This window comes from Ornithorhynchus anatinus, chromosome X1 (assembly GCF_004115215.2).
Source record: "Ornithorhynchus anatinus isolate Pmale09 chromosome X1, mOrnAna1.pri.v4, whole genome shotgun sequence".
Taxonomy (NCBI): domain Eukaryota; kingdom Metazoa; phylum Chordata; class Mammalia; order Monotremata; family Ornithorhynchidae; genus Ornithorhynchus; species Ornithorhynchus anatinus.
In genome coordinates this window covers 21,569,303-21,596,024 of record NC_041749.1, presented here as the reverse complement: position 1 = coordinate 21,596,024, position 26,722 = coordinate 21,569,303, and the positions used below count along the sequence as shown (strand labels likewise).

The window sequence follows — 26,722 nt, the reverse complement described above, 5'->3', positions numbered from 1 at the left end:
AGGCCCATTCTCTTTCCACTAAGCTACTCTCCTTCTAAGCTTTAAACTGGTTTTATCAATGCATTGATGCTGAAGGCCCCCTGGTATTTATATAACTTTTATAAGGCCCAAATAACACAACTCCTGCCCCAGATCCTATAAAATGTTTGTCTCCTGCACAAACTCAGCAGCACACCCATTCTCTTAAGGGTGCAGAGCCAAATCTACAACATGAGACAATGTGAGTGCCCACTTCAGGGATGTGTCTACCAACTAATTTACACTCTCCTAAGAGCTTAGTACTCTGCTCTGTACACAGTCACTGCTTAGTAAATACCACTGATTGATTCTGCCAGAGGAGGGGCTGGTAGGCAAGGCATTGGAATCTCGTGCACATGAATTGACACTTTGCTGGAAATTCAGATCCCACAGCTGGGGAGAGAGGAAGGGAGAATCAGTGGGGAGGGTCTGCACAGTCAAAACCCACATATTGACACTTGGGGAGCAGGATTTGCCAATGGTATTTGCATACATCTGCTTAGATTGTTTGAACTTGAAAATCGCCTGAAACAAAACCACACAGTTTCACTGTTTCTCTTTTTCACATCCCTCTCCTATTCTATTAAACCCGATCCCTTATACTAGGGCCATTCAGCAGAGAGCTGTGGGCTACGCACAGTGACCAGGAGAAGGGGGTGGGGGAAGGAGAGGGAAGGATGGATGGTGAAGGAGGGGGAAACATTTTCTTGGTCACAGTTTGGAAACCACTCCTCCAGACTCTCACTGCATCAAGACTTGCCCCACCTTGGCAGCTGCTCACCCTGGCACGCCCACTTATGATTTCTCCTTTTTTTGCTTTCCTGATACCCAGTCTCTTTCTTCCCGCAACACTCTGGCCACTCCCACCCTTGCCACCCCATACTGATCTTGGCCGGATGCTGGCGAGACTGTATTTATGCATTTAAATGAATGTTTCTTTCTTTGAGGAAAACTGGAAACAATGACAAATTCTTGGAAGACAAAAAAAAAAGGAAAGAAAGAAATACGCCCACTTCCCAGCTCCGATTTACTTTACAATTAAATCCTATTATCTCTGTTATTTCAAACTTTGCTTTATGAGCTTGGGAGGAAAGAATCCACGGTTTGTTTTTATGGCATTTTCTTCCTTTTGAAATGTGTCACACAGCGGGACAATTAGCCTGGAGATGTGAGTTTGGGTAGTGTGTTTTCCACAGTCCCATTCAAACCGTTCATTGTGAGGACAACCCCAATCTGCCCAAAGAGCAGGGTACATGACTCACTATTAATTTATTCATTCACCAGAGATATTTAGAGTCAATGGCCACCATCCGAACGCACAATTGACAATGACTGTAAAGAACTGTCCTCCTTTCCGGCAGGATGGTGGTCGTTCTGGTTACAGTCTGGCCGAGCTCAGGAAGAAGGTGGGAGCCTTCTGACAGCTTGTGAGACTCTCCCTCCTAAAGGCCCAGGAGGGCAGCCTCTCTCTGGGGAGCATGGACCGTGGGAATAGAAAGTAGGCGGCCTCCTTTCTGGATCTCCAGATCTCCACAGCTGGTGAGCACCTGTTCCGGAATGTGGGGTGGACTTTGCAGAGCTCTGCTTATGGCCTGAGAGATTCCCTGAGTCTTGGAGGTCTCTACCTCTTTGCTTACGCAAAGTGGGGTTGGGGTTCCCAAGAGCAGAGTTTCCCATAAGAGACCCATCTCTCTGCCATCACTTGAACAGACCTGCAGATCCTTCCTAATCCCTCCTTCTAGCTGGAGTGAAGCCATGCCGAGGATTGGAAAATGCAAAGAGAAGCAAGGGAAAATAAACCTTCTGGGAAAAGGCGGGGATCCATTGGGGAAAGACATGTTGGAGGCTAAGATTTCTCCCTCGATGCTCATTCGCTCAGAAAATTGATCCAGGAAAAGAGAGGCAGCACTAATGAGCTCTGAGGTACACTAAATAAATGCAGGCTGTCAGCCATTCATAGTTCTGCTGACAATCAGAGAAGCATGTGGCCTACTGGAAGGAGCACGGGTCTGGGAGTCAGACAACCAGGGCTCTAATCCCATCTCCGTCACTTGCTTCCTGTGCGATCGTGGGCAAGCCACGTAACTGCTCTGTGCGCCTCAGGTTCTCTACCTGTAAAATGGGGCTTGAATACCTGTTCTACTGAGATTGTAAGCCTCATGTCGGTGGGGGACTACGTCTGACCTGGTGATCTGGTATCTCCCTCTGGGCTTAGCACAATGCTTGGTACATAGTAAACACTTAACAAACACCACAGTTATAATTATCCGTGGTTGAAGAAGGTGGATTATGACCTGGGTTGCAGTAGAGGACAGGGAGGAATCCATTTGGTAGTTTTCCCAAACCGGGCTTGTCAATCAATCAATCGACATTATTTACTGAGCACGTGTCCAAACTGAACTCGGAGTAAGAGGGCAGGAGAAAGGCAGCAGAATCAAGCGAGGGGAGGGGAGACTCACAGCTCGGTCACATCCTTGGGGATGCCTTTAGGGAGAGCCCGAAGACCTTTGTTACTGCACCGCACCACGGAATCCACACAGGTGCAGTGGTCAGGGCAGCGGGGGGCCAGTTGGCAGCTGCTCTCATCATTACCTGGGGGAAGACAGAGAAAGAGAGAAAGCTGGGGTCAGGGTTCCCGAGATCCAGGGAGACACAAAATGGGGACGGACATACACGGAGACAGCGAGTCACGGAAGGAAACTCCCTCAAATTCAGCCCTAAATGGGGACCACCATAAAGGAATAGTCCATGGGTATTCCTGACTCTTTAATTGCATCCAAGACCTAATTCTTTAACCAAGACAGCTGGAGCTCAGAAAGAGAGGGGTGACTGCATTCCAACACAGGGAAAAGAACCCTGCCACTGCTCATCAATTTTCTGCTTCCTTTTGGCTTCCCCTTCAGAAGTAATGCTGCGACTTGGACGGTAAAGACCTTCTCAAACAGAACTTTCAGCCAGGTGCTAGTTTGGATTTCAAACTTCCCCACAAGGAAGCCAAGAAGATCCGTAGCCTCATTTTTATCTGGAGTGCAGAGTGGAGCTTATCTCAAAGTTAAGTTCACCATGTTTCTGGATATGTTTTACCTGGGCTCTGAGGACCCCTGTGCACTGTTTTAAGTGAAGTGGACTTGTGGAAAATTAAATCCTGAAGAATCTACTGATTGGGATGCAGTTTACTCAGAGCTGAGGTTGGGGGTGGTCATCCTTATGCACAAAGCATATATATTCAGTCTGTTCTAGCTTCTACAAATTGAAGCCAGAGCCGAGCCCACAGGGGCCACAAGCAGGAAAAAGGCATAATGAGAACTTAGCAGTCTGGATCAGTGCCCCTAACAACTTGTTTCAATAATAATAATATTAATAATTGTGGTATTAAGCACTTACTATGTGCCAGGTGTTGTGCTCAATGCTGGGGTAGATACAGTATAAGCAGATCAAACACAGTCCCCATCTCACATGGGGCCTACAATCCCCAATGTACAGATGAGGAAACTGAGGCACAGAGAAGTTAAGCATCTAACTTAGGGTCATGCGGTCGGCAAGTGGCAGAGGTGGGATTAGAACCCAAGGCCCCAGACCCTCCAAGGACCGTGCTCTTTCCACTAGGCCACGCTGCCAAAGACGCAGAGGCTGCATATCCAAGTGTTTTGTGCAGATACTTGTTCTTCAGAAGAGCATGTTCTTCAGAAGGACATAGCCTGTGATTTGGGCTCCTGATGTCAGTGATAGGGAACACAAGTGTTCATGAGGAGAATCAACTGATAACGCTCAGTGCAAAGAAGCCAGTTAGGCTTGTTACCATGTCTCCATTTCCTCTAGCAAAAGCTGAGAAAAAGCACCGGGGTGATTTAATTCAGCTTCTGTTAAATCTTCTTCACTTCATGGTTTTCTAGGGCAATACAAGTCTCTGCCAAGACCAGAGAGAGCCTCTAGAGTTGTAACCCAGAACAAATGTTCACGTCATAAAGCCAGGCAGGAAAAAAAGGTGTTATTGTGGTGATTTGGTTTCTAAGGGGTTTCTGTTCTTGTCATTTCCTATGGTTTCCCTTTTGGGGCTGATAATGACCAATTCCAATTCTTCAGTGCCCATGGTTGTTTATAAAATGAGGACTTTGATATAACAAGAGGAAATAGTTCTAAAGTGAAGCAGGAGAGATATTTGTTAGACAGGAGAAAATTTTACTATGAGGGTGATTAAACCCTGAAGGATTTAGGCTAATGTTTTCCAAGGGATTTGTAAAATTAGCCTCATACACCTTAAACAAGTGTCTGCTCCCAATCCATCCCACTCTTCCAGCTTTGGACTTCAGCTTTAGTTTATCAATCAATCCATCAATATTATTTATTGAATGCTTACTATATGCAGAGTAGTTGTATTTATTGAGCGCTTACTGTGTGCAGAGCACTAAACTAAGCACTTGCGAGAGTACAAGACAATAGAGTTGGTAAATACATACCCTGTCGACAAGTTTACAGTCTAGAGATGAGATTGCTTTCTACTATTTCTAGGAGATAGGAAAAGGCAGGATCTTGCTCCCAATTTTACAGATGGGTAATCTAAGGTCTACCAATGTCTCGGGGTGAATTCCAGGCAGAGCCAGGCCTAGAACCTATGACTTCTGATTTCCAGATTATTCCTTGTCTAGAAAATTGACAGGTATTTTATCCCCATTTCCTTGTCTAGAAAATTGACTCTAGAGTGTAAGCTCATTGTGAGCAGCGAACATGTCTACCGACTCTGTTATATTGTACTCTCCCAAGCATCTAGTACAGTGCTCTGCCTACAGTAAATGTTCAATAAATACCATTGATCGATTGATTGACTGATCCGTAGTGGATCTGAAAGGCTCCCATAGAGGCAGAAAACAGGAGTGTCGTGTCTCCTTTGAAGGATGTAAGCTCATGGTGGACAGGGATCACATCTATCACTTCTATCATTCTGTACTTTCTGAAGTGCTTAGTACAGTGTACTGTACACAGTAGGGACTCAAAAAATACCATTGATTGATTTATTTATCAATCGAACCTCCCACTGTCTTGATACAACCTGTGAATGAGCTCATGCCCCAGGGAGAGGAGTTCACTCCTCCTGTTCCTAGAAGCTGTGAGTTTCTATATTGTCCCCTTCTTTCCACTTCCATGACCCCCCAGTCACAGCCCAAGGAGAGCCCTCTCCCTTCTCACCATCACAAGTGAAGTCCTGGATGGCCACGTCCTGTATCGGGATCTCCTTGAGGAAAAAAGGCTTCTGGCAGCGGGGATTTCCACTGACAATCCTCCTCTTCCGCAGCCACTTCCCCAGCCACGCCAGGTGGCAGTTGCAGTTGAAGGGGTTGGAGAGTAGGTTGCTGAAAGGGAATGGAGACACAGTCACTGAGCCTCTGTCCCTTCCCCTGTTCACCTCACACATCCCCCGCTTTGTGGCTGGGGCAAACACCGATCCAGTCAAGTACGGTCCCGAGGCAAAGACAGCGGGGAAAATGAAAGCAATATCAACTGTAGTGCCGCGCTGGGACCGGCTGTTAGGCTCTGAGCTGGGCCGCAGAGTCAAAGTGTTTAGTAGAGTGCTCTGAACATAGTAAGCACTCAAATAGTACCATTAGGTGATCCAGAGCAGGGTCATCATCCTCAGTCCCCTTTGCTCAATGCAGTCAGTACCTGGTGAATTAGATAGTGCTCGGAGACTTTCTGTCATCTCTCTCCGGTCCTGGGACAGTAAATGACTAACCCCAGCTGCTCTCTGCACCCTCTCCCTGGCAGACTGGGGCTGCCCATTGTGATTAAAGAGTGAAATTGGATCGATGCCTTTTTATCAGTCTTTTAACACTTCAGTGTCTGTGTGTTTATTATTTGCTTAGTTGTTTTTATTATAGGTATCTATGCTCCTATTCTTAGCTATACTTATCCAGAGGACTGTACTCAGTGCTTAGTAAGTATTCTGAACATGATAAGCATGCAAAGCACTCAGTAAATATCATTGATTGATTGAAATAAAGTTGGTATTAAGTAAGGCCTTACTATGTTCCAAGCATATAATACTTAGCATAAAGCACTAAGCTGAGTCTTGGTATTCAGCATGGTATATGGTATTGGTACTGAGATTCAGCATGACCTAGTGGATAGAGAATGGGCCCGGAAGTCAGAAGGATGCAGTTTCTAATCCTGGCTCTGCCTCATGTCTGTATGTGACCTTGGGCTAGTTGCTTCACTTCTCTGGGCCTCAGATACCTCATCTGGAAAATGGGGATTAAGACTGAGAGCCCTATGTGGAACAGGGACTGTGCCTAACCCATTCACTTTGAATCTACCCCAGTGCTTAGTACAGTGCCTGGAACATAGTAAGCGCTTAACAAATACACCACAATTACTATTGTTTTTGCCAGATAATCAGACAGGGCACAGTCTGTGAACTACATGGTGCTCATAGTCTAATAGGGAGGGAGACAGGTATTTTATTCCCATTTATGAGGCAACTGAGGTACAGAGAAGTTAAGTGACTTGCTTCAGGTAACCCACCAGGCAAGTGGCAAAGGAAGGATTAGAACCTACGTCCTCTGATTCCCAGTCCATGTTCTAACTGCTAGGCCATGCTTCCTCCAGAGAAAGAGATAAAAATCCCATGTCCTGCCACTCAGATTGTTTTAACATAAAGCAAGAGCCAGCAGCCACGGTGAAAACAAAGCCACGGAAGTCACTGTCTCTGCAGTCTGTAGACTGTAAATTGACAGACTGACAGTAGAGCCTTGTAGGTTAGGGCTGAACGTCAACAAGCTCACTCATGTTTCTTTACAAGTTGACCGTCATGAGGTGACACTGGAAATAAAATGAATGGCTCCAGTATCATTCCTACTTGCCTACAACACATTCTACTGGCTCCTGGCATCAGCAAAGTGATTGCCCTCCCAACTGACCCTCCGTGCTTCACATACCTGGGGCCCAGAAGAACACAGGGAATATACAAAAACACTATAAAAGAGATAACTAAATAAAGTAACCTGAGGAGCCAGTCCCTACACGGTCATTGCTGGGTCCCTATTTAATCTGCTCTTAACAGGAGAGCTTTCCTGAGCAGCAAGAGTCATTGCATTTCATTTATTAAGCAAACAGCAGCTTGGCTGCTGCATGATGGGGAGATTTTACTGCTTGTCCTGACTAAATAGCTGCCTCCGGAATGACTCAAACTCTAGGGAGAGCTGTTCTCCATCACATGAAATAACTCCAACTCACTCTGGACTGAAAGGAGCAAACAACTAACATTACCATAGAAACTCTAATGCATAAGATGGTAAAAGCCTTAACCCTTCTGATGAGTGAAATTTCTTATTCTTGGCCAGCCTGAGAGCTAGGAAGAACAGAAAGTGAAATTTCTGTTTCCAGGGAAGTCTAATAAATCCCCAGCAAGCCTTCAAGCTGACGGCCTGAGGCTGAAGAATTTTCTCTCCCAGTCCTTGCCTTGAAGGCTACTCTGACCCTCAGATGGAATCATTCCATATCAGTATCCCCAGGACAACTACCGGCCTTTTACAAACACCCTCTTTGCACTGCCCTGATTTATTCCCTTTATTCATCACCCACGTCCCCTACCCCCACATCACTTATGAATAGATCTATAATTTATCTATATTAATGTCTGTCTCTCCATCTAGACTGTAAGGTTGTTGTAGGCAGGGATTGTGTTGTTATACTGTCATATTGTACTCTCCCAAGTGTTTAGTACAGTGGTCTGCACACAGGAAGTGTTTAATAAATACTATTGATTGATTGGTCCCCTTAGTGCCTTAAACTGACTTGCAAATAATCTTTTCCAGGAATGAGTTTGGGAATGACAGTGGTGATGAGTAAAGAGATCAAATGATGGATTTCATTTATTTTTATTTCCAGAATTTCCCAAGGATGCATGGTGAGCTGAGAGAAATCTAGGCAGTATCAACTGGCAACAAATATTACTACCCCATTATACAGATGGAAAAATAAAGCTAAGTGTTTATCTAGAATGCCAAAAGATGATCAGGGAGGTAACTATCCACCTCTAGACTCTACACTTGTTGTGGTCAGGGAACATGTCTACCGACTCTGTTGCACTGTACTCTTCCAAGTGCTTAGTACAGTGCTCTGCACACAGTACGTACTCAATAAATATCACTGATTGGTTGATTATAACTAATGAAGTTTAAATACGTATTTTGGGCTTATTATTTGTGAGTCTTTCTACTGAAATTTCATATATGAACAAAGGTTGCTGGTGATGAACCCATTATAAAATTTCAACTCTCCGAGACAAATTAACCAATCAATCTAAAGAAATAATTAAAATAGTCATTTGTGTCTTTTCATAGGAAAAGATTAGGAAGGAGAAAAATTAGTTTGGGTAGAGATTACTAATCACCGTAGAAGGTTCACAGCTCTAACTTCTGTTCCTAAATGGAAGAAAAAAACTCAGGACCATTTAGGATCTGGCTGCTTTATAATTTAAATTTAAATTCACACCACATCTAAGGATAACATGCTCTTAGGTCACAATAAGGACTGTAGCCACTGGAAAGAGCACAGGACCTGGAGTCAGAGGACCTGGTTTCTAAGACAGGCTCCTCCACTTGTCTGCTGTGTGATCTAGGGCAAGTCACTTAATTTCTCTTTGCCTCAGTTTCATCTGTAAAAATGAGGATTAAATCCTACTTCCTCCTACTTAGACTGCGAGCCCCAGGTGACACAGGATGTATGTCCAACCTGATTATATTGTAACTATTCCTAAGCTTAGTACAGTGCTTGAAACATATTAAGCACTTAAGTATTATCATTATTGCTATTTTATTATTATTACTATTAGTAGTAGTAAATTGTTTATTATTCAGCATTTTTAAGACTGATTTGGGTCATTCTCATTGAAGATGGAGCTACCTAATAATATGTTGAGCTTGAGGGATTAGCCGATTATTTTTTGTTATGGCAACATATTGGAATGTGACTAGCATCTATGGCATTAACTGAATACACACTTGCAGCATGAGCTTCAAATGAGGTAAAATGAAATCTGATGGGAAACTTGCTCAGGTGCTTCCAAGGGTCAGTGAGGGGCTGATTGGATTCTCTCCATTGGGAGCTTCAGGATCAAGAGGACCTGACCAGAAGGACTGAACACTCTGAAAGCACAAAATGAATAGCGCATGGGGGGGGAGAAGGCAGGCTTCAGGAAGAGGTGAAAAGGTGCCCGGTGATGTTTGAAGCGGCGGATTCAAAATAAATAAAAGGAAAACCTTCTTCCCCCAGTGGGTGGTAAGCACATGGAATATACTTCCACAGGAAGTTGTTCAGGCCCAGGATGTCAGGAAGGTCAAGTGGAATTTGTTAAATTCATGAACAAGTAGTCTATAATGCTTTACTTGAAGGAAAGTTAGGGCTGTAATGAGGAAAGTTAAGAATATTAGATGATATATCCCTACACATTAGGATCAATGTCAAGAAGAACAACCTTGGCCCAGTTCCTCCAGGCACTGTGTTGCTACTCTCGGAGACAGAATACTGGACAGGATGGACCTTTGGTCTGACCCAGTAATTGCATTTCTTACATTCCTAGTCTCAGAGATATTGTTACTTTGCAATCACCCTGGAGATGCAGTCATGGGATCCCGGAGGCAGGAGGGACTGAAAGACATGGATTCTTAAAAGAAGCCAATGCTGTTTGTTTGAGAAACAAAGGAAATATACCCTCTAAATAGAAGATGGTTCTGATATATATGATAGTATATATGATGGGAATCAGTGTGGCCTAGACGATAGGACGTGGGCCTTGAAGACAGAAGGAACTTGGTTCTCATCCCAGCTCTGCCACTTGTCTGCTCTGTGACCTTGGATTTTGCTGTGCCTCAGTTACCTCATCTATCAAACGAGGACTAAGACTGTGAGCTCCATATGAGATACAGACTTTGTCCCTCCTAATTAGCTTGTATCTACCTCAGCCCTTAGTACAGTGCTTGGCACATAATAAGCAGTTAACAAATACCATAAAAGAATGAATACATAAACATCCAATCTCTTGGCAAAGTCACCTTGTCTAGACCAACCCCACTTAGATTTTTCCTGTCCTATGGAGATTAACTGACAGAAAAAACTAGTAGGAAATTCCACTTTCATGGATTGGCCGTGGTATCCTCGTCTTGACATATATGGCCTGTCTGAACCTTTTTCCACACTACCTTGTGCGGATTGGCAGGCAGAGTGGCATATTTTACCCTGCATCAATGATGAAAACTTTGGCTCACCTGAGATCATAAATTATCAGATCCCAAGTGAGCAGGACCTTCTTCCCACTGCAGAGATATTGCCCCCTCCAGTCAACCAATCAATTAATCATATTCATTGAGCACACACTGTGTGAAGAGCACTGTATTAAGCACTTTGGAATATAACAGAGTTGGTAGAAGTGTTCCCGGCCCACAGGGAGCTTACCTCCACTTTTTCTTGCAGCTACAGCAGTTAGATGGGGGGTAAAAGTAACTACACCTTTAGCATGGTAATGCTCACTGGACCCTTCCCAACCCCCAAGATCCCAGGCAAAGTCTCACTCACATGGTGGACAAGGACAGCAGCGTAGTGAAGGCCCCAGGAGTGATGGTGGTGATCCGGTTGTCATAGAGGGAGAGCAGCCGCACTGAACTCAGCCCTGCGAAGGTGTCATTGTTCACACAGCTGATCAGGTTACTCCTCAGCATCCTGCAAGGAAACAACCGCATGGAGCATGAGCATGGAGGTTCTGTCTTTGCCCCTGCTGCTTCCTCCCTCTCTCCCAGGATGGGAGCCTGGGGGGTAATAATACTTGTAATTGCAGCAGCAGCATTTACTGAACACCAACTAGATGCGGTGCACTGTACAAGTACTTGCTAAGAACATAAGTGAGTGACACATTCTCTGCCCACAGGGAGCATACATTATAATGGAGGAGATAGAAAAGTGCTTAAAACCAAGCAGTCAAAATAGATCATAGAATGTACACATTCATCAACATATGTTCCTAAGTGTTAAGAGTAGGTGCAGAAAAGTACTTGAGTGCTGACGGGCTTAAATGATTCGGGGAGTTAACTGGGGAAGGCTTGTTGGAGGAGATGGGTTTTCAGGAGGGCTCTGAAAATGGATGGGACCGGGGCCTGTCTGGTGTAGGCAGCAAGAGATTTCCATGCCAGGGGAACAGCATAAGGGAGGGAAAGGAGGTGGAGAAGGTGAGAGCAAAGTACAGTTAGAAATCTGATTTGGGAGGAATGAAGGGAGTGGCTTGGAGAGGAACTGACAGCTGCTATTAGTCAATGATACTGGTCAAGCATTAGTTAGGTCATTTGAATCTTTCTTCTGACTCCAGGTACAACTGCTTTTAATCAAACCCAAACAGAGCTAAGGAGAAAAGAGGAAATAAAGGGACGGGAAAGAGAGAAATGGCATAGAAGATGTTCATCTTGGGCGAACTTTGTCTGTGAAAAAGAGAAAAGGCAGACATTTACGAGGTGGGGCCTTTCCTATTCATTTCCGGTCCTGGTTTACCACTTGATGACACCCATCATCAAGAGAGCAGCAAGTGGCTATTACAGAGACCGCTCCCCCTCCTTCCAGGCCCTCCCCGCCCCTCCACTACCCCCCAGTCCAGCCCCAGGTGCTCACATGGTCTTGAGGCCGCTGAGCCCCCGGAACACCCGCCCCTGCACTGACTCCAGCTGGTTCCCCGTCAGCATCAGCTCCTGCACACCGGCTGCACCATCAAAGGCCCCTTCTCGAACTTCCTTGATCTTGTTGTTGCTCAGGTTTCTGAAGGGAAGGAAATAAAGTGAGGGGAGGAGAGGAACCTCTGCCCCATCCCTGCCGATCAGGGCCACTCAGGGTCACCTGTGACAAGAGGATTTTTCATTGCCTTGGGATACAACCTTTGGACAGGCTTCACTCCTCTTTACCGCTGCCTCCAGGCCCAGCTCCATGGCAGGCTGCATGGTTCACTGCAGGCAACGGGCTGGGACTGACATGAAGGCCTCTGTCCTTCTCCTTTTCCTAGGGGAATTTCCCCATCCCTCTCTCGGGGAGCACACTTTCAACATCCCCGCCTCTCCCACTCACCACATCAGAGTCTTGGAACAACCATGCAAATTAACAGCAGCCCACAGGTCTAGGACTTTACAGAAATCGACCAGTAGGCAGTAAAAATTTTACAGATGGAAATTTTGCCCCAAATCCTGGGCTCCTGCAGAGCAGAAAATCACATAATCACAGACCAGGAAAGAAGCTTGAGATGTCATCTGTTTCAATTTCCTCAATCAATCAATAACTGGTAGGTATTGAGTGCCGACTACTGTACTAAGCGTTTGGGAGAGTACAGTAGAGGAAGTAGATAAAATCGCAGTTCTCACAAGGCAGGTAAGCATTTAAACCATCAAGAACAGAGGGTTTTTTTTTAGGCTTAGTGACTTATTGACTGCCTTATCTTCCTTGGTTGTCTCTCACGGTGTTTAACCAACTTGGAGGTCAGAAGGTTCTTCCTTATGTCTATCCACAGACTTTCCTGCTGCACTTTAAGCCCTTTTCTTCCTCTTGAACACAAAATGCGAGAGAACAGCTGGTCAGTGGGCAACTCTATACAAAGAGTCTACATACATCTGAATTCAGTTTTTAGGCCATCTCTTAGCTGTCTCTCTTCTGGACTAAAAAGCCCAAGGTCCATCACTCTCTTCTCCTAAAACCAATGTTCCATCTTTTTAATTGCTTTTATGGCTCTTCAGTTCTCAACATCTTTTTAAATGTTTGCACCCTCCCACCACCAGTGCTGCTTTCCAGTGCTCCAATCACAGTGAGCCATTTCAAGATCTCAACATTGCTGGCCAGGAAGAGGAGTGGACTGAGGGAAATTTATGTAAACCGGTAGCCTCTTGAAAATTGTAAGTATTCTGGGTCCAACTGGGCTCCCCAGGTCCTAGAACTATCAGGCATATCCAAGCCACAGTAATCCAAAGTTGGAAAGCATAAGGAGAGCACCAAGGCTCACAATGGTGTGTCCTGAGAACTTCACTGCAGAGGAAGGTCAGGGGAGTCTGGAAAGAGGACAAAGTTGCCATCTTAAAGGGACTAGCACAAATTTGTGGCACCCTTTGATCTAAAACTCTTTGATCTAAAACATACACCATTTCATGCCTCCCTCTGAGAAACAAAAGAATCAGGGAATGTGTCTACCTACTCTGTTGTATTGTACTCTCCTCAGTGTTTAGAACAAGGCTCTACACACATTAGGTGCTCAATAAATATCATTGATTGATTCTCATTTCACTACATGGGGCATAAAAACCCAATGAGGTGATTTGTCTGGAATTAGGCAGTGAATCAATAAGAGGCCAGGAAACCAATGTTATTTCACTTTTACGAAAGCCAATATGATTTCTGCTTGAATAACAAGACTGTGGGCCCCTTGTGAGACAGGGATTGGGTCCAATCTGATTACCTTGTATCTACCCCAGTGCTTAGCACAGTGCCTGGCACATAGCAACCGCTTAACAAATACCACAATTATTATTATTATCATCGCAGGAGCCATTCGTATTTAGTGACCTTCTACTGTGGCCAAGACACCATCCCAATTACAACATTTCTTCTCCTTCACTCGCCAACCCCCCCAAGAAAACACACACACAAACTTGCAGACACACTTGCGTGCAGGTCCTTTCAGTCAAGTCACTCTATGTCCTCGAGGCTGAAAGCAATGCTCTGAACTCCACACCCCCCCCTCCCATACTAGCTGAAGCGAACTGGAAAAACCTTGGAAAGAGATTACGACAATAAACAGATCTTGATTGCTCAATTAAATGTTAGCGCTTTGCTTCGTGTTCTAGATTCCTACCCGGCAAACACCCCCAAACATAGGAGAAGAGGACTGACGGCTTTGTGCAAACAGAATGACACAGAAACATCAAACAGAAGAGGCTTTGAGGGCGTGATGAATGGAACAGAACCTAAAGTTATTTACACAACTCAAAGGGAGGAATCTGACCTGCCCAAACACGTCCTATTCACAGACCAAATAACCGTCTCCTTCCCATGTAGAGAAGCCCTGAACCAGACCTTCTTCTGGCCATGAACACAGCACGGGGCTTTGGTTGGAACACAGCAAATACGGTCATTGATCCTGCTGTTCCTACATGAGGCAGGAGTTCTGAAACAGGGTTTTATATGAAGAGTTTTAAGTGACACAATTTGAGTTTTCCAAAGCAATCGCCTAGGCCTAAGACTCATGCTCTCCCAGGCAACGAGGGGAGAGTGCGTAGCAGGAATAAGACAGAGAAAATCCCGAGGGAACCTCGTTAACTTCAGTATTACTGTGCTCTCCGCTCAACCTGGTGACACAGAGATGAAAGTCCAAACTCGATGTCCAAGCCCCACGAGCCACTGGCATGCGACAAGATGATCACACTCACTAATTGGATCAAAAACACTTCAGGGCCACCTCTCCTAAGGCTACACGTTGTCTCTGGTCTCACCTGCCTTGTTCAACGTCACCTTCTAACCTCATTCAGTTCTTCCAACTCTAGATGCTTTCCATCTTACCAGTCTAATAGAACATAAGCATTTGTCTGTGTCAAAATGTACTCAAGACTCCCCTCAGATCCAGAAAATTCAAAGTAAAGGTCAGAGAAAGGAGACACGGAATTGACTAAATTCAATATAAGCCTGGTGCATGATTTCATTTAGCTTTGGCCTGTTTCCTCTTTAAGTCTTGGGTATAAGGCACATGAGAATAAAACCACTATGGGAATGCAATGAGAAAATTGGCAATTACCAAATATAAGACACAAGCAAAGCTAGTATTCTCTTAAGCGACATTATCTCCCTGAGTGACAGAAGGGAAAGTTTTGTCTTGAGAGTCAGACCCCTCAGAAGAGGAGGTAGCAAAAAGTACAAGGCTTGAAAGATATGGAACTGGCAATGGAGATGAGTTAAGGTGACTGTGAAATGAGAGTTTTCCCATTTCCTGACATCTGTTTCTTTAAATGAGCAAAATTTACATTGCATTACTGGAAGGCTTTTGCATTTGATTTCCTGAGGCTAGTGTAACAGAAAACAGAAGGGGAGGGAAAGAGAAAAAAATTAAAAACCAAGAGATGACTTCGCTAGAGGAGTCTTCATTTCAGCTGTAACACTCCATAATACCACAGGCAGTTATGGGGCTAAAAACCTAATAGAATTGCTGTAGTGCAAATGTTCAATAAACAAGGTATGAAATTTCTTATAAATTATTTTAACATAGAACAGCTGCTCCTCCCAGAAGATAATCAGCCCATATGAACCCAGCACATCAGAAACTCTTAACTCTGGCCCTCCCAGGAATGACTTCTGACCAGATTTTTGGGACCCTCCAAGGCAATTGGTAAGCTCCCCCTTCCTCCTCATTCCCACAACCTCCCCCAGGACTCAGCAGGATTCAGATAAGCGCTGACCCTCAGGTGATCCCTGCTCATTCTGAGGGATTCATCTTCAAGGAAGACAACTGAAAATGGAAAAAAGTCCCTTTGGGGCTGTCTCCTAAAGCCTCCACTTTCAGTTTTTAAGGCCCACTGATATTCTTTCACAGAAGCCCTTCAGCACCCACAGACAAAGGGGAGCTCCCTATTCTGACAAGGCAAAGCTCTGTATTTTTCAGGCTTGTTTGAAAAGCCGTAAAGTCCAAGTGACAGGAGGAAGGCGGCTCTAATCTGGACACGGCCCTGAGACCCAGGAGATGTTAGGGGAGGGTTGTGTATGGTGAGGGAGGAAAGGGTCAGTACTGTTATTTCCAGAAACTGTACCTGCCTCCCTATGTACACAAATTTTTCTCAGCCTTTCCCACACAGATTGAGTGTTTCACCCTTGAAACAACTGGGCGTAGGAAACTCGAAGAAGAGGGATTAGGCTGGAGAGGGAAGAGCAATAGCGGACTGAGGGACTACCTAAACAAGCTCAAGATTTGATGCTCTTTCACCGGCCCCAAGAGTCCCAAGCGGGACCCCAGGCAGTGCTTATGTCTTGGTTGCTATTTCCAAACTAAAGCTTTCCAATCTTAGTCTGTGACAGGGGAGAGTTCGACAACTGAGGAAGGAAAGGAGCCCCAGGGGAGGGGAGTCAGTTAGGGGAGATGGTTGGGGGAGTTGGGCGACAGGACCTGGCTACTCGGAGCAGTAGGAGAGGTTTCTGCTATTGAAAAGCCATGGGAGGAAAAATTTTCTAATAAACTGTAAGTACAGTTCCCTATCCCTGCATGGATCCAGACATCTGAGCTGCACCTGTATGCTTACATTCTTATCTCCTGCCAAGAAGAGAGCCCAGAGGATTTATTGCTTCACAGGAAACAAGAACCCTGGCTGCTTCACGCTGTGTTTCTGAATAATAAGACTATCTTGTCAAAATGCTGCCATCTCTCACCCAACTAGACAGCATCTGTGCTCCAGAGGCTGAGAGGAGTCTTGTTGTGGAGTGCTTTTGCAGTACCCCCCGAAATCAGAGGGAGAGCCCATCACCCAGTAAGATGTTTTTAGCCTCTGTTGTGGTCCTTCATTACCCTGTGCCTAACATCTGGGCAACAGTACGGAATAACAAACATGCATTAGAGGGAAATTCACTTCAATTGTACTCATTGACTTTGTTCTTTGCTATAGCATTTCCTTTCCTCTGTCACATGGGTCACAGGAAAAAGATACCTTCAGCACTCAATACGTAAAAGCACACAAGTGAAGCATTTAGCTAAGCCTGTAAATTGAAAAGTTGCAGGAGGGGAGTCTGTATAGGGGGAAGAGTCAGTGTCAACAAACCAACAGTTTGGCCAAACGGAAAGAGCACCCGGCTGCAAATCAGAGGACCTGGGCTCTAATCTTGGCTTTGTCACTTGTATGCTGTGTGACCTCGGGCAAGCCACTTAACTTTTCTGTGGCTCTGTTTCCTAATGTGGGTGAGCAAGAGTGACTACATCTTGTAACCCAGAAGCCATTTTCTAAGAGAGTATTCTTTGACTCCTGTGAGCAACAAGGACAAAGGAGGAATTGGAGGAGAAACTGAATAATCTTGCTAAAAAGTTTTGAGTAGGGCTTGAATGGCTGAAGACAAATGAATCGTTTTGCAGGTGGTTTGAAGAGGGGCTAAATTGCTCCACTGAAACAAATTGTCCATTCCAAGCGCTTAGTACTGTGCTCTGCACACAGTAAGCGCTCAATAAATACAACTGAATGAAGGAATGAATGGACAGGAGAACAACAGTCGATGGGTTTAAGCTGGGGGGTGGTGGGAGGCGAAAGCACCGGGGGAGTAGTCTCCATTCTCCCTGGCTTCTCCTGGTAATGGGCGGAACAAATTGAAGATAGCAAGCAATCCTGAGCAGCCCCCTCTGTAAACCAACTCCCTTCCCCCCTGCAAAAAACAGATAAAAGAGAGAGAGAACTGGTCCCGGGCCCCCACACAGCGAAACCACCTAGGCCAAGACACCTATGGCGGGGTCGCGGCAACACCATCTAAGCTATGCACTGAGACTTCTTCTATGGCCGCGGCCAAATCACCACCTAAGACTTGAATCAGGACAACTTGCTCCAACACGGGATCATCTTCACTTGGGGAATACTAGTTGGATGGGTAAGTAAAGCATGTCTGTGTATGTGTCCTTATGCATCTATCCCCTCTGTTTAGTTATGAAATAAAGCTTTCCACTATAGATAGTGGTGGTTTGGTTTCACTTTTGGAACTTATCATGGAGTGCCTGAATTTAAAGGGGGAGACAATCCCCAGGGAAGGCCTCATAAGTTGAGTGCCTGATTTAAATCCCTGGTGAAGTGCTCGTAGGTTGAGTGCCTGAAACTAAGGGGGGGAGCAATCCCCGGTGAAGGGCTCATGACACCTTCCATGTAAAATGGGATTAAATGCTACTTAGACTGAGCCTCAAATGTCTGGTCATATGATCTTGTGTCTCCTCAGTGTTAAGTACAATGCCTGGTGCATAGTAAGTGTTTAACAAATGCCATTAAAAAAAGAAACAGGTAGAAACGAAACTAATCTCTCCGTTTATAAGGGGATAGAAATGGTTTTGACTGGCCTCAGGGAAAAAAGAGAGAAACAAGGATCTCAGCATAATTCCATGGGCACCATGATCACTTCCTACTCAGGAGGGTGGAAGCAAACGCACTGGGATGAGATCTTTGGTAACTCTAGGGGCATTGAGAAGTTGCTGTCAACATCAGTCTTCATCCAGCACTGAGCTGATGCCCCTTTCCTAGGGGTGACAAAAGACACAACTCATAAATGACAGAGGAGCCCTCCAACTGTGTGGGAACACATGTAGAGCCAAGGAATAATAATTATATTCATGATAATAATAAGTTCTGGGGTAGATACAAGGTAATCAGAGTGGACACAGTCTGTCCTGCATAGGGCTCAAAGTCTAAAACACCATTTTACAAATGAGGTAACTGAGGCACATAGAAATGAAGTGATTTCCCCAAGGTCACACAGCAGAAAAGTGGTCCAGTGCCTGGCACATAGTAAATGCTTATCGAATATCTTAAAAATAAGTGAATACGTGAACTGCTGCTGGCCTCTTGTTCATACTCTGTGCAGACTGGATCTCCTTCCCCATTCAAATCTGACTGTCCACAGCTCTCCCCAACACTGAAATCCTCTGGAAATCACATTCCTTCCAACAAGTCTTCCCTGCTGAATTCCAGTTAATTAATGTTCTCAGCACACTTCACTACTTCTGCACCAACTATCTATTTGTAGACTCATGACCACCTGATGCACGTCTGTACAAATCTTACATACCCCATTACTTAAATATTAGCTCATGTGCTTCTGAGGTGAGGAGCAGGAGGCCATAGGCTCTTCTGCTATCCATTCTTGTCCTCGTCTTTTTCAGTTTTTTTTGTTATTGTTAATGTTTCAACTGTTGCCAACCTTCCTCCTTATTCTTAGACTGTGGGCCCCCTGAGGGCCGGGGACCGTGTCTATCTTTCACCCATGAAAAATTTCTGAGTGCTTAGCCCAAGGTTTTGCACATAGTAGGTGCTGAAAAAATACATTGACAATTAGGGCGCAGAGGAGGAATCACTTTAAACCTGTCACCTGAGTCCAGGTTGAAGCACTTTCATCCCCAAAGGCAGCAGTGGGAGTGACAGAAGTGAGGTTGTGTACAGGGATTTTCACTCTTTATTGCTGTATTGTACCTTCCCAAGCACTTAGTATTGTGCTGTGCACACAGTAAGCACTTAATAAATATGATTGAATGAATGAATGCTGGAAGAGAAGTGCCCTGATTCAATCTGAGATGCTCTTACTCACATTTTGCGAAGGTTTGGCAGCTTCTTAAAGATACCAGTTGCTTCGAGAATAGAGATGTCATTGTCATTCAGGCGCCTGCAAGAGAAGTCAGAAAAGGGGATGGGGGATTACGGGGTTCTCCAGAATGGGGTTGGAAAACTCTTAAATTCCCTTAGAGGGAGCCGCCACTCACTGAAAGACATTCCCCATCGCCTTTACCCCTTGATTAAAGAATCATGGCAGTACCACTGCTGCAGAGAAAAAACCCCACCGTACGGAGTATTCTGGGCTTCCTCCGGGACCCTACAGCTCCTAGATCAGGTGCCGGGTGAATATGCAACTAAGTGACACTGCCTTGACTGGAGAGGAAAGTAAAAGAGTGCCATAAGGAGAATGGCGCTGGGCCGGAGTCGGAGAGGGGGTAGGACTCACAGGTCCGTCACATATTCTGGGAGGTGGTTGGGGATGCGCACGAGCTTCTGGTTGGAACAGTCTACGATGGTTCCCTCGCAGCGGCACTTGTCGGGGCACACCAGGTCCATGAAGCATTCCCCGCTGAACTTGCTCCGGTAGTCCTCTGTCCCTGAGGGGAAGCAGAAAAAAGGCCGGGTTAATCCCAGGCACTGCCTCAAGCCGGGCTCTGGGACCAGACGGAGAGACACGTACCCGAGGACAGAGAGGGAAAGGGAGGCTTGGCCACAGCTGCTCTCTCAAAAATCTGCATCAACTAGGGGATAAGGGCACATGGCAGGGAGTTGGGAGATCTGAGTTCTAATCCTAGCTCTGCCACTTGTCTGCTGTGTGGCCATGGGCAAGTCACTTGCATCTTCCTCGTGTGTAAAATGGATTTAATACGTTCTCCCTCTCCTTAAACCGGAAGTCCTTTATGCGATAGGGAGGGATCTGACCATCTTCTAACTACCCTGGTGCTTAGCCCAGTGCATGCCACACAATAAGCACTACACAAATACCACAATTATTATTATTGTAAGAATTGGTTCCACTTGTTTTCACAGGTCTACCTCTGTTCTCTGAGGTGCTGTGGCACTAGCTTCCTAGAGGTTCAGGTATCCTTGCCCTCAGCTAAGATTCAAATATCGCATCTTAGCATTTCCCCTGGTGACTGTCTTTGAAGCACTCCCTTCATGGAGTTTCGGGAATCAAAGCCTCACTGCAGAGGTCGATAGAAGGGATGAAGTGTGCTGTCATGGAAGAATGCCAGCTTGGAAGGCAGAAGAACCTGGTTCAAGACTGAGCTCATTCACTCGTTTATTCAATCATATTTAATGAGCACTTACTATGTGCAAGACACTGTACTAAGTACTTAGGAGAGCACAGTGCAACAATAAACAGACACATACCCTGCCACCAGCCTGCTGTGTGATCTGGGTTGGGCAGGCCACTTAACCTCCCTGTCCCTCAAGTTCCCGCATTTTCAAAATGGGGGTAATAATACTGCCTTTTTACCTATCAAACGGTTGTTGGGAGGGCAAATGTGAGGGTGTGTGGGGAGTAAAAATGCTATACAAAAACCAAGGTAATCTAACTGTACTACCGAGAGTGATTCTAACTAAAGGAGTGCTGATTGTACCTCGAAAAACCACTCTACCAGGCCCAAGGTGTGGGTTCCCTAATTATTGTAAGATGAGAATGATGGCACAGTGAAGATCCTGCTGCAGTCGACAATTCGCACTGCCGCCTTGAGTTCCTGGCATTTTCTTAGCTAGTAAGTTTTCTCTGAATCTCCAGGTTGACAGTATTCTGCCTGAAATCTGACAAGAGAGCCAGAACTTTGGGTCTCATTTCACCTTCCATCTCTCTGTGTGAGAGCAGACTCTGCGATGCCTAATCTATGTGCATGTTACCCCACAAATCCACCGGGGCTTGGGGCTCACTGTGTGACGCAAGTATGCTATCTGTCCACTGCTGTCTTTGGGTTCTCTAGCTCTCTTCTCATGGAAGAGATATGATTTGGTTAAGTTTTCCCCTGATAAATCACCTTTTCACATTTCAAGATTGGTTCTCATTTTTCAAGTCCCTGCCAAACGTCTACCCTTTCCTGCTCTCGACTAATGGCTCCAAGTGAAGGACTGAAAGAGCAATTGCTTTTTTACAGGCATATCTCTAATAGGATTCTCGATGAATCAAGGTACTGAGGCTGTGGATCGGAGGCCGTGAGGTTCAAAGAAGCATATCCTCTTTGGCAGCAATTGGGTAAACTCAAATAAATGCACGGAATAAGAGGCAGCTTTATATAGAGACTGATTAAATACATTTCATTTTAATCAAGGTAAGAACAGCATGTATTTAGTTAGAATCACTCTCAATAGTCTAGTTAGATTACAACCAACAGACCACTGGAGCGAGGGTCTTGACCCACTCTAATGAAATGGTTCTGCAATTAGAGTCAATGAACTAATGTGTTCCAGCATTTTTGGTTATTGCTGTTGTTGGTAATGTTATGAGGATGAAACACGATCCTTATGCTTTTGTGGGAGCCAGAAATATTAATAAATGTATATGTAACCAAAGGATCCCTAGCCCAGAGCCAGCTCTGTAATTTGGGTTTCCTCACTTCATATTTCACTGTGGAACTACCAAAAGCTTCTTGGAATCATTTGCTATCCCTAATGTTCGTAACTACCAAGGCTGTCACTACCAAAAAATATTTTTAACTTTTCCAGAGCTTTATAAGTCAATTACAATCATCAGACAGATTTATCACTGACAAAAATATTTAGTAGGAAAATGCGAACTCCAACAGGCTACAGATCTTTTTTTATTTTTGATGGATTTGAACAGAAGAATTCTTATAGGGTTCTGAGCATGGCAATAAAATTAAAGCCGCAAGCTGAAACGTGCCTTTTGAGAGCTGATGTCAGTTGGGCATTCTGCTTCTCAGCCTAGCTGATCACCACAGCACTTGCTCCCAGATCAGGGAAATAGCATGGAAGCAGCATGGACCATTGGAAAGAGCATGGGCTGGGAGTCAGAGGCCCTGGGTTCTAATCCTAGCTCTGCCACTTGTCTGCTATGTGTCCTTGGCAAGCCACTTAACTTCTCTGTGCCTCGGTTACCTCATCTGTAAAAGGGGAATTAAATCCTCCTCCCTCCAATTTAGAAGGTGAGCCCCATTAGGGACAGGGGAGTGTGACCAACCTATCGTGTATCTGCTCCAGCGCTTAGAACAGTGCTTGACCATAGTAAGCGCTTAACAAATACCATAAAAATGTAAGAGGGAAAGAAACCCCAATTTTTAACAGCAACTTTTATTATGAATAACTCCCAAGGAAGAGAGCAAGAACATCAAATCTGGATTTTTTCTTTTTTGACCTGATTACTCTGAAGCCTTCTTAGAGCAACTGGCTTGAGCCTCAGCCTTCTGGACAGACATGCATGCAGTACTCATATGAGGGCAGAGATCTCAAGAGTAAACACCAGCCACAGCTGTCTCAAAGGTCTGAGAACTTCACCTGCTCACCGCAAGGACTATTTCCATTATCTCTTGGTAACTGCCAAGCCCGAGCAACATCCATTTCTCTACTACTGTCTCCACCTCCCCCATTCCAGATGCATCAGGAAATTTGGAAAGTCCTTTTCCAAAAGAAGCGTGGCTTAGTGGAAAGATCACGGGGCTGGGAGTCAGGAGATGTGGGTTCTAATCCTGTGTCTGGTCCTTGTCTGCTGTGTGACCTTGGGCCAGTCACTTGGTTTCTTTGTGCCTCATCTATTTCCTCATCTGTACAATAGGGATTAAACACCTGCTCTCCCTTTTAAGACTATGAGCCCTGTGTGGGTCAGTGCTAACACAGTCCCATCCAGTTATAATGATAATAATAATAATGATGGTATTTCTTAAGCTCAGTAAGTGCCTATTACCACTACTATTACTATATGAATGATAATAACAGTGATAATTATAACCAGTAGTAACCCTCTATGCTGGGTAGGCAGAATATTCCTTCCATGCTCCACAGGCAGACAAAACCAGAGAGTTAAATAGACAGTGAGGGAGGTAAAGAAAGGATAGAAGGAAATTAGGAGTTGCTGAGGTGAAAGTTCTCTGGACAACCACAGAGTCTGGAATGCTAAATAACACATCCAAACAGCCCTGCCAGCCACTCAAAGTCATCCAATAGTTTGCAAAGATAGCAGAATCAGATGCCAGTAACCCAATAAAGTTTACTATTTGACTGTGAGCTGGGCGATCTCTTGGACAGGTGGCTGTTCTATAAAGTTATTCCCCTCAGAGAGACTAATGTGAAATCCAGCCATCTGCTTGCAGCCCAAGTGAAGTACATATGTCCAATCCAAATGTGCCGCTTGATCGGGATCCACCGCAGAACTCTAAGGGGTGAGATGATGCAAGGGGAACGATTAAACATTACACGGAAGGATCATTTCCTCGAATACAAAAAAATCCCTCTCTACGATCCACGGAGAGAAACGTCCATGACAGTGCCAAGGAGCATGGCTTGTTTCAAATGTCCCAAACAATTGGACGGTTATGGAATCTGCGGCTGTGTGTTAAGTGGAAGCCTGCGGGGAGACAGCACTTGGGAAATCTGTGTGACCTTTGCTGGAGGGGAGAACATATTTCACTTCAGTATGCACATTTAACCTCCCCACACTCCTCCTAAATTTTTTACTTTTGCCGTTACGAAATCTGGGGCAAACAAAACAGAACTGACTCGCTGTCTTTAATCGCTCATTCTCCCAGCTTTTATAGCTGATAACCACAGAAGAGAGGTGTTGAACCAAGGCCCGGAGAAGCCTGAGAGTGGCCCAGGTGAGGTGGTGCCCCTTTGGGCATAGAGCCCAGGGGTCAGAGACCCTGCTCTTTTTTATCCAGACAACATCCCTTAATGGACCAACGTTTATCTCCCAACCTTGTTTTGCTTCAGAAAGCAGGTTTGCATTCTCTTCATAACTTCCAGAATTTGCCAGAGCTCAATGAACATTTAGAGACAAAGTTGTGATGTTCTTTCTTTCTTTCCCCAGGGACCCTGGATACCTTTTCCAAGAAATGGAGGTGAGGAGAAAGCAACAAAAGACAGAAATTTTCCTTTCATCTACCCAAATGTAAGGCCCAGGACACTGTGCCACTTGTCTGCTCTGTGACCTTGAGCAAGTCACTTAACTTCTCTGTGCCTCAGTTACTTCATCTGTAAAATGGGGATTGAGACTGTGAGCTCCATGTGGAACAGGGACTGTGCCCAACTTGATTATCTTGTATCTATCCCAGCGCTTAGAAAAGTGCTTGGCACATAGTAAGCACTTAACAAATACCATTATTATTATTATTATTATTATTGAGCTCCAGAATGTTGTCTCCTAGTACCTTTGCAAGAGTGTGGAGCTCAACTTTCTAACGGGGTAGCCCAGACTTTCAGCTACCATAGCTGCTCTCTTGATTTGGTTTTCCTTAACCCATTCACTCTTTCCTCTCAAGCTAATCTTCTGACTGTACCTAACTCTTGCGTCTCCTGCCTCTGTCCCTTCCCATGCTCTTTTCCCGGCTTGCGACACCCACCTTCCCCAATTCCGACCACCAAAGCCTTTCCCAAGTTCAACACCCTCCTGAAAACCCACCTCCTCCAATGTACCATCCCTGATTAATTCCCAGTATCCCAAGTCATGTAAACCCATCAGCCATCTGTAGCATTTATGCACTTACATCCATTGTCAACATTTCTGTATGAACAATTATTTAGTGTATACACTTATTCAGATTGCTCTAGTCGTAAATACTTTCATGTCTTTGTCCCCATTTAAAATGTAAGCTCCTTGTGGGCCGAGAATGTACCACTTGCTAGTTTTGAAGGTTTTGAGCCCTTAATACAGTGAATTACTCTTAGTGGGTGCTAAATCAATCAATCAGTGGTATTTATTAAGCAGATGCCATGTGCAAAGCATTGTATTGGGCACTTGGGAGAACACAGAACAATAGAATTAGTAGATATGATTGCTGCCCTCAAGGAGCTTACAGTCTAATAATGCTATTCCTCCTTCTACTGCTAATTAACTCCGCACCAGAGCCTCACTCATTCACATGGCTGATGGTCTAGGTTAGTGACTGCACTCCTGACAAGCAGGTAAGGCAGCAGAAGTCACTTTATCAGGGTCCAACATACCTCCTGATATTATGCTCTCTGCAGCAAAGAGAAGCAGCAGGACTAGTGGATAACGGGCCTGGGAGTCAAAAGGTCATGAGTTCTAATCCCGCCCTGCCTCTTGTCTGCTGTGTGACCTTGGGTGACTCACTTAACTTTCTGGACCTCAGTTCCCTCAGCTGCAAAATGGCGATTAAGACTATGAGCCCCACATGGGACAAGGACTATGTCCAACATGCTTTGCGTGTATCTACCCCAGCACTTAGTACAGTGCCTGGCACATAGTAAGCGCTTAACGAATACCATCATTATTATTATTATGTGCAACAGGGACCGTGTCGAACCTGATTAGCTTGCAACTACCCCTACACTTAGAACAGTGCTTGACACATAGTAAGTGCTTAACAAATGTCATCATCATTATTATTATTATTATTGGACCTACCAATATCCTGTGATTTTGAATTCCTCTCCACAGAGTGGAACCTCTTCATTACAAAATCTAGGAAATAGATAAATCCTTCGTTCCATTTGAAATAATCCTGAAATTTTTAACAGACTTCTGAGGAAACACCACCCCCATGGGGGAACCATTTAAGGTAAGATTATCAAATAAGAAGTCTTGGCCTGGGGATCCCGAGGATTTGGGTTCTCGTCCAGGTTCTACTGCTGCCTCCCTGCATGACCCCTGTAGGTCAATTTCCTCATCTATAAAATGGAGAGAAGAGTACTCATTTCCACCTACATCAGAGGATAAAATGACTTCGTACACATGGAAGCACTTTGGAAGTCAACATGCTCTATAAATTCATGACACTGTTCATAATTGACAACCTAGACCCAATATCCTAACCATTTTCCTTCCCCATCTTCCCTCCCCTTCCATTAAAAAACAATATTCAGGTGAAGTGAGTAGCGCAGTTTGGGGGGAAAAAAAAATCACTCAACCAGCCACCTCTCAACGCTGGCTGTGGGCGGGTGGCAGTGTCTCAGCCGGCGACGCTCCGGAGGAGAGGACAGGATTCCCAAGAGGCCATGCTGCAGGAAAACACGGAGCCTTCCGTGGTGCTTGACAGAACCATGTTCTGTTTATATTGTTCCACCACATGGTTAGATCAAGCACAAAGGAAAGCCCCATGGCCAGTCAGAGTCAGTGTTAGCCAGCATCAGAGAGAAGAGAGCGTTGAGAGGAAGCAGCGTGGAGAAGCGGAAGCCGGAGATGTCCCTGACTGCTGCAGTCCGCTTCACCCATGCAGAACAAAGGAGCTAGAATTGCCGCTGCGTGGGGCTGCGTGGATTCC

The 26,722-nt window shown here is 45.1% G+C and overlaps 1 protein-coding gene and 1 non-coding gene across 2 annotated transcripts in view; both read right to left on the bottom strand.

Moving 5' to 3' along the window:
* Nucleotides 1–26,722, bottom strand: part of SLIT3 (slit guidance ligand 3) — a 592,453-nt gene that overhangs the window by 70,272 nt on the left and 495,459 nt on the right. Inside the window, exons 15-20 of the mRNA XM_029051206.1 lie at nucleotides 19,741–19,891; nucleotides 19,330–19,404; nucleotides 11,665–11,808; nucleotides 10,585–10,728; nucleotides 5,203–5,366; nucleotides 2,478–2,610 (exon numbers count right to left, since the gene is read on the bottom strand). Of these exons, the coding sequence (XP_028907039.1) occupies nucleotides 2,478–2,610; nucleotides 5,203–5,366; nucleotides 10,585–10,728; nucleotides 11,665–11,808; nucleotides 19,330–19,404; nucleotides 19,741–19,891 (811 nt within the window). The remainder of the gene's footprint in view (nucleotides 1–2,477; nucleotides 2,611–5,202; nucleotides 5,367–10,584; nucleotides 10,729–11,664; nucleotides 11,809–19,329; nucleotides 19,405–19,740; nucleotides 19,892–26,722) is intronic.
* On the bottom strand, nucleotides 26,476–26,557 carry MIR218-2 (microRNA mir-218-2). The gene has a single exon (NR_034951.1). It is a non-coding gene; the product is annotated as a microRNA mir-218-2 (primary transcript).